The 8,611-nt window shown below is 39.0% G+C and overlaps 1 protein-coding gene across 15 annotated transcripts in view; it reads right to left on the reverse strand.

Annotated features, from left to right (window-relative positions):
- The window catches only part of mcf2l2 (MCF.2 cell line derived transforming sequence-like 2), a 143,554-nt gene that overhangs the window by 75,327 nt on the left and 59,616 nt on the right, over positions 1 to 8,611 (reverse strand). For all 15 annotated transcript variants that reach the window (XR_005234393.1, XR_005234395.1, XR_005234394.1 and 12 more), the window contains one exon: positions 4,080 to 4,149. Coding sequence is in view for 10 of the 15 variants with exons in the window: in XM_037981149.1 (XP_037837077.1) it covers positions 4,080 to 4,149 (70 nt within the window). In the remaining 5 variants the exon portion in view is untranslated. The remainder of the gene's footprint in view (positions 1 to 4,079; positions 4,150 to 8,611) is intronic.

Here is an 8,611-nt window from a genome sequence, read left to right on the forward strand (position 1 = left end):
TCTTAACAGGATCTAGTTTTGTCTTTTTTGACGCTATCTAGCCTTCTGTTGATTTCGGTTGCTTGGTTACGAACAGTCGTTGCCGTTATTCACCTATTAAAAAGAAAATGTTCAGCAAATACAGCTGAGCCTCTGTTATAATCGCTCTTTAGCCATTTCCTGAATCAGAAGCTACAATCGGAAGCCAACTTCAGCTTCGATCCAGATACATTGTTCTTATGCATCAAGGGCATTTCTAATAGATGATAATTTAAATTTTTTCTGTGAAATCTTCAGTCAAATGATATTTAAGATGACAACTTGGGTGTTTTTGAGTTGTTTTTAATATATTTAGTGTTTGTGTTTCATGTTTAGTTCTGTGTTTGATTTTTAAAATTTTCTTTAACCTTGTGTTTCATGTTAATATGTATTATTGTATTGTATTGATCTGTGTGCTTCCTGTGCCCTCAAGTCAGTAGTATTCTAGTCTTGATGTTTCTCTCTGTGATGTTTGTTCATGCCACAGTCAAGTCCTGCTCCTTGTGTCCTGCTGTACATTTTTTGTTTGCTGCCACATCAGCCTTTTCTGTTGTTTTTTTATTTATTATCACAAATCAGTTTTTATTTTGAGAATATGAGTCTGAACTGAGTTTTTTTTGCCCTCAAACTTGATAAAAGTATTTATTCAGTGATGTCAGCAAGACGGTTTCCAGCATGATGGACACCAATTTGCCACGCATTGTTTAAAGCTACATAAATTTAGCATAGTGATAGTACTCATAGTTGATTGTGCAGATATTTTTCTTCAGCAAAATCTAGAACAAGACCATTTAACAACATTGTATATTGAGTTAAGAATCCAAACTGTGAGTCACCAGGATGATGTCCCTCACACCAAAACCTCTAAGCATGGCTTATTTGTAAACCTTGTTCATTTCTCACTGTAGGACACAGAGACCATAAGAACATATGGAGGCACATTTATTGGGTAGCCAAGCCCAGATTAGAGTCTGATTCAGGAGGTAAGGCAGCCCACATAGAAAAAGACAATATTTTGTTTGACATGGAACCAACAACTACTTTATTCAGCCGATGGGAAGATGCACCCTGCACATGAGCTCAAAGAAGAGCGATGGGCAGGAGAATGGATCACTTATCTCTACTATGTCCTGGATGAACATTAAAAAGTATCCTTGTTATTTTATTCACAGGTGTTCTATGGATTCTGTGTCTAAACCTGGCTGGTCCCCTTTGTTGTCTTGCAGACTCATTCTCATTGTGAGGTTTCACTGTCTTTGCTCAGGTGGAGCAAACCTCTAGAGCTTACAACCGCTGAATCTGGCAGTAGTGTCTGTGAAAGAGATCCTCTCTACTTGGTCTCACATCAAGTGGTGGGTAAAATAACTCTAGCTAAAACTTGATTTTTTTTTAGAATTAAGTCTTCTTTTTGTCATGAAGCTGAAAAAACTGTATCAACTGTTGTCTTTGTTAGATTACAGAGATACAATTTACTGTACATGCCTCTTCAAAATGCTTCTATGCTCTTGACCTAGTTCACCATAGAGCCCTAAGGTTCATCATAAACCTTAAAACTCTGACTCATGTTTTGCTTTGTCCTTTCATAAAATAAACAATTCCTATATTCTCATTTACACAATTGTTCCTAAGAGTTTTTCATCCCCCCCAAAAAAGTACAGGCGGCTATAATGTTTTTTTTACATGACCTGATTCTTTTACCTTAACTGGGAGGTCTTACTGAATTAGGTAGAAAAGCTTTTAAAACATTCCGGACAGTAACCGTAAGGATACTGCCAAAGTAATTACAAAATGGCTTAAGGACAACAAAGTCAATCTTTTGGAGTGGCCATGACAACGCCCTAATTCTAACCCAATAAAAATTTGTGGGCAGTTCTGACAGGAAGAATGAGAAGCTTGTGAAAGGATCCAAAAAATATTTACAGTGGGTTTGTGATAACAGATATTTCCTGGAACACAGAGTGTTTATTCTGAGATTGAGTTGAGGTAGACTCGGCCAATTGTTCTGGATGGTTTCCTGTAAGTGTCGTAGGAATTACGTAAGTGGTCAGAAGTATGCAATACACATCAATGTATTTTGTGTGTATAAATACGCCCTGTTTCAAAGATACTTCGGGATTTGGGGGCAAACTGAAGAAGCCCAAATGTGTCAATAAAATCCCCCGTACCTGACTATCATTTCGGTGTGAAACATACTTTTTTTTCACCTACAAATATGGAAGTCCCATGGTATCTTAGCCATGCCATTCTCCACCACCCTTGGTGGACTATCCATATTGACTGCAAGACCTCCAGTCTATACTCGGTACAGAGGTTCCTGTACACTATTCCAGCCACTTAGTTATGGTGTTCTATGTATGTCATATGTTGGCTGCCTTACATCCTCCTATTATGTACTGGACTGTCTCAGGGGCATTTTTGTGCAGCCTGCATCTTGGGGCCTGTCTGGTATCGTAAACCCCAGCCTCTGTTGCTTTTGTGCTGCCATGATCAGTGCCTTTGTGCTGTCTTTTCAGTTCAACCTCTGTAGCCACTAGTGTGAATTGTTGAAATCAACAACTTCCTCAATCTGCTGGTGGTACGTACTGTGCAGGGACTTCTCTTTCCACGATGGTTCCTCTCTTTACTCCTCTTCTACACTTGGTTTCTGCTGACTGAGACATTCGCTTAGCCATTATCATTGGAGGCTTTATTCTTTTTGTAGACCAGAATCTTAGTCGTTTCATCCTCTATATCCTGTCATTTACTTTCTCTGAGTGTTCCGTCTTAGGGTGCAGGACTTAGGGTGAAACTCTCTATACTTTGTGTGAAGCTTTTGTCTTCTAATATCAATGGCTTCTATTTCCTCCGTTGGCCAAGCTATTATAGCAGTGGGGTATCTGTCAACTGGCATGTGTGTTCATGGCCATTGTGGTGGTTGTAAATTACATAAATTTAAAACCCTTACAAAAAAATCCCACGAAATTCACATGTGATCACATGTGATTCCCATTTTCCACATGTGGTTCACATAATCCACAAAAAAATCACATATTTCCACATGTGATTCCCATTTTCCACATGTGGTTCACATAATCCGCAAAAAAATTCCCATGTGATCACATGTGATCACATGTGAAAGTCACATGTGATTTTCATGGGATTTTTTTGTAAGGGAAACTTTACTACATGCATTCTATTATGACATCACATGACTCAGTTAAGTCATGTTCATCCATGTTCATCCTCTGCACTCCTAACACACACTCGATGTGTATCTGATCCACATCTGAAGCAGTAATGTTGATTTTTATGACTTGCCTGTTCATAATGAGCATGGAGTAGAGGTTCACCTGGTTGAGTTGTTTTTGCTCCTCTTTGTCCTCAAAAGTGAGCACATGCTGCATTTACAGTCTGTGCTAGTATGGATGGGAATGTACTCCTAGCTGAGAGTAACATTTTTAACTGCTGTTTTCACTTGAAAAAAAGGTAGGGCTTTCTCCAATGCAGGGTGCCAATAATGCCCAATAATGTGGTTTCATTCACATGTCTGAATGTGTGTCTGCACGTTAACACATTAACTTGGGCACAAAATGTTTTTTAGTTCAGTCATGGCTTCATTAAATGTTGTATATTGTTCTGGACGTGTGTCAAACATACACAGTCCCTCTAATCATAAGCAGTGTAATAAAATGGCCCGTCATCTTTCAATCGAACAAGCGTCTTGTGCAGTTATGAGACAAGCAGTTAATTCTCAAACATTTTCCACCATGTTGTAAACCTTGTAAGAGGCTCACCGGCATGATGAAGGAATGGCAGTGGAGTCAGTACTGAAGTGCTCATCCTCATCACCAATTTTGTTGAGCGGTTGTAAATGAAATAAGGAGATGGCCAACAAAACTCAAAAACTATTACATGTATGCTATGCTTCCTCTACACTCCTAACACAAGCTCCTCTGCCCAGTGCTGTCACAGCATTACTGTCCAGTGACAAGAATTAACAGAACATACACACATGCATTTAGTGCAAACCTCAGGACACAACAATAGCTTGGACTTTTTTCCAAGCCACTTAACTTACTGACCCTTTTCAGAAAACATGATCCCACCAGCTCTGGTTTCTCTGCACAGTTCTCCAGCTCTAGGAGAAACGTCCTGCAAGTGAAAAAATAGTTCAACAAATAAAAACATGTTTTTTTTTGGTAAAGTGTTTTATGGTTTCTTTATGAGTACATCCAACAAATAGAACATTTCTGCTGTCCAGTTGGTATTAACGTTTAGGTCTTTATATGTAAAATTGCCTCCAAACTTAAATATTTTATACCATATAAACATGTAGTTTCAAACTACAAAAGACCTTGAAATACTTGGCCCAATAACTACACTGTTCAAGAAAAACTGAACTCTAAATCCATTCTCTATAAAACAAACAAAAAATATTTGAATATAATTTTTTGCAGCTGCAGTTCAAATTTACTCTTGACTAACTTTTTAGTCTCCAGTCACACCTAGAAATCTCCTTTCTTCTGTACTAAATGAGCCTTCAACAGCTGAAAGATCATTACTTTGCATCTGTGTGAGGTTTTATCAGACTGGCCATCAGGAGATTACTTAGTCTAAAGAACCTGTCATCCTTTTGTTTGAATGTTGGTCCTCATTCTTACTTTTACCTTCAAATTGATAAAAAGCAGCAGTTAAGGCTGGGGAACACCATGCTCTGATGGAGCCCTGGGAGCACTTGGGGAAAGCAGAAAGATTGGTGGAGCCCATACTACAATTCTGTTATCCTTGGTGCTGACAAGGGTCAAGATGGCATCAGTCATGGCCAGCCGCCTGTCACAGATGCTTTACTTTCTGTTTCCTAAGTCTGATTTTTTAAATTATTTGCTGCTCTGATGTCTCTACTGTGCATGTTTCCGATTATAAAATACTTTTTAGCCTTGAAATTGATAAACAGTCAATGCAGTATATATAGAATAATTTAACAATCTTCCTCCTAATTTATCAAATACACAGAAGCATCTGCCACCACTGGCCATGCACTTTTCACCACAGGAAATTCTAGAGAAGGCACAAAAAGTTGGGAGGTGTACTATTGAGGATTAAGGCTTATCTGAAGTTATCTGAACGGTCTTATTCTGGTCTTCAATGGGATGCATTCCTCCATTTTGAAGCTCACCAATACATCTTTCAACAGAGACTTTATTGGATTTAGCCAGTGGTTCTGCCTCTATGCTCAGATCTACCAGACCTCTACATGTACCAGAAGCGGCTAAAAGTCCAAGTGGATTGAATACTGGAAACCTTTGCAGATGGCATTGTGTTCCTATTCTAGTCAACAAGAAGGACCTGGGGCCTTATGTATAAACAAGTGCACAGCTTTCACACTAAAAGTTGGCATTTGGACAAAATTTGAAAAGTGAATACACAAAAAAATTCAGATGAATGAAACAGTGTGCACACCTGTTTCTGTGCAACTTTCCTTCATACATCCCAATTTACATGGAATAGAGCACAGCTGCATGTGCTGTTTGGACCACCCTGTCTCCATAAATAAAAAAGCAAATTAGTATAAAAACATGGCAGGCTTTCACCCTGTGTCCAAATAACCATGGCAAATACATCAAGTCAGGCATTTTTTTTACTGAATGTGAAATAAATGTACTAGTTTTAGAACTGGAGACAAGTGGTAGAATTTTTATTGGTCGTCATATGCTGTTACTGCAGCAGGATTCAAATTCTGGTTCTTGCCTGAAATAAAAAAAAATGTTGTCCAACATTAAAGTTAATTTCAAGAAACAAGTCGCTGCCCATGATAGTATATTTCAACGGCAGTATAAGGGAATTTGATATATCTTGGAATCATACGGATGAGGCCGTCCCATACGACTGGCATGTCACAGCTCCAAGATGACTGTGAAATGCCCAAACTGTCAGCCAGCTCCCTCTAAAAAGCTCCAGTTGCAAGGAAACACAGTGTACTGAGGACTTGAACTGGCATTGGCAAAGCATGAATCCTCCTAGTTTCCCTCTGTAACACTGGGACCAGTTCAATGCAGAGTTCCAAACAAATGCCCAGGGACTCTAAATCGGCTAATAACCCAGGCATCATTGTGTGCCAGCAGATTGGAGTGATCCCTGAAAACACACTCCCTTTAAATTCTTTGATTGGCAATGTCGTCCAGTAGTGCCAAAGTTACTGTTGTTCCAAAATTACACACAACTTTATGCAGCTGTTTGTTGGTATGTCATTGCCTACACCTTGTCGACCTTAAGGACTATCACACATGACAAGTTCTGAATTATTATGCTGACCTGACAGTTTTCTTCTCAGTGAGAATGGAAGTGACCCTTAGACAATTCACAGGCATTTTATGCACCTTAACTATCTGTGTTTCTCACAAATGTGTGATCTCCGATCTGTTAACATCTACACTTGACAAAAATAAAGGAAACTACAGTTGACATTGGATTGAGGTTGTTTTGATCATTTTTGAGGCATGCTATATATTATGTTGTATGAGCCTAAATGAGGGTGACAAAGCTGAACTGTCAGAGTTGTTGCCTCCCAGCAAGATGCCTCTCACACAAAGATTTTGTTTTGTTTCCTCCCTCATGCCTTGCTCCTCATCACCTTCACCTTTTTCACCTGCGCTCCCACCCTGATTACCACTATTGCACCTGTTCTCTTCCCTTCTTATACTCCAATGCCCACATTATTGAACGTTCCATGCAAGGAGTTTTCCAGCCTTTTCTGATTGACCCACTTTATCTTGACCACGCTTTCGTTTCTTGGATTCCTCTCTGTGTCTTGCCCGTATCGGATTCTTGCTGAATGACTAATATCTGGACCTCGCCTCTCACCTGCCTCACAGACTCTCGCCTACCGCCTGCCCCTTGGGATAAGTTCTCTGCTCTCTGCCCTCCCGTGTATGACGATTGACTGTCCAACTCAGAATCTGGATTTATGCTGGTAATTTACCTTGTGAGATCGTTGGTTTGCTTCATCAGCTCCAGTCTCTCCGCTGTTTCGGCTTTACTTCCTGCCTTTCCCACTCACCGAACCTTGACTCCCCAGGTCAGTGCCTCCTCCTTCATTAAGTTAACCTCTCTGAAGATAACTCAGATCACTGACTTCTACTCTCTCCCCCCAGTACAGCTGCTAGCGTTCCAGTTCCTGTGTGTGGTTGACTCGCTGTTTTTGAATAAAGCTCCCTTAACCTTCCACCCCTTGTTGTGGCAGAATTACCAGGTCCCGCTAGTGATTTTTATCACAAGAAGGTTGCAAGATCGCTTCCTGGGGCCTTTTCATGTGGAGTTTGCATGTTCTCCCTGTGCCTGTGGTTGCTTTTTAATCTTTGTACTCCTAGATTTAACTCCAGCTTTTGATACTGTTGACTCGTTTTGAACACTGGATTTGGAGTACAAAATTCTTATGCTGACTTATAAATGCCTCATATCTCGCCGACTTGCTTCCACCCTATGTTCCTTCATGGCATGAGATCATCTGTTCAGTTGCTTTTGATCATCCTGAAAACAAGGCTGAAGCTTAGAGGACATTGGGCTTTTTCAGTCATGGCTCCCAAACTTCAGAACAATCTGCCCTCTAATATTAGTCAACCTTCTTCACTTCCTGTTTTTAAATCTCTTATAAAAACATACTTGTTCTCACTGATATTTAACCAAGTGTGGGTTGATTTAGTCTTTAATAATACAATGTTCACGCTTTACTACTTTTGTGACATTTGCTAATTTTATTCTTTTTTAATTTTATTGTTTTTTAACTTTGCCTTTGTCTTTTATATGATTGTTACTGTAAAGCACTTTGGCTATAACTAGTTTTTAAATGTGCTTTATAAATATATTTACTTGACTAAGAATGTGGTAGTGGCTTAATATCTGGGTTCAATTTAGACCCCATTTTGCCCTGCAAACACACTCTGGAAGCGCCACTTCAAGAGATAACACTTCCTCCATATGGGGTAGATTAGGTATAAAAAACTGGAGAGATTTGTAAGTTGATTTCATTTTTGATTTTTTTTTTAACAGTAAGCAAGTCTCTCTCCCTAAAGAATTTTTCTTTATCAGATACCTTCAAACTCAACATTTTGTCTGTAGCTCATTCCCCAAATTCCTAACTTCTTCTAAACCGTTCCTCTTCCTAAATCCCTCCCTCTGATTTTCAAAAGCAGTGACTGATAATCATTGGTTGAATTTAGTAACTTTTTTCCTTTTATTACTTTTGTCAGTTTAAAATAATTTCAGTGATCACTTTCGGTTTTTCTTTTTTAAACAAAAGGTACAAACAAATGTTTCTGCATCGTCAAGTATGTTGACTGCTTGTCAGAACTTACTTTTTAACAAAAATTAGTAGACATCTAAATTATACTGTAAATGCTCTTTGTGCACAGCCTCACATCATACACTCCTGATCAAAATCTTAAGACCAGTCAAAAAATTGCAAGAATTTGCATTTTGCACTATTGGATCTTAAGAAGGTTCTAAGTAGAGCTTCACAGTGTTAAAGGAAAAAATCAGTGCAAGAGACAAGAACTTTTGAGCAGGGAATTTTCTGCAAACTGCATTTACACTCAAACATGATTTTTTCAGCTGATCA

The sequence above is a fragment of the Kryptolebias marmoratus genome, linkage group LG18 (genome assembly GCF_001649575.2).
Source record: "Kryptolebias marmoratus isolate JLee-2015 linkage group LG18, ASM164957v2, whole genome shotgun sequence".
NCBI classification, from domain to species: domain Eukaryota; kingdom Metazoa; phylum Chordata; class Actinopteri; order Cyprinodontiformes; family Rivulidae; genus Kryptolebias; species Kryptolebias marmoratus.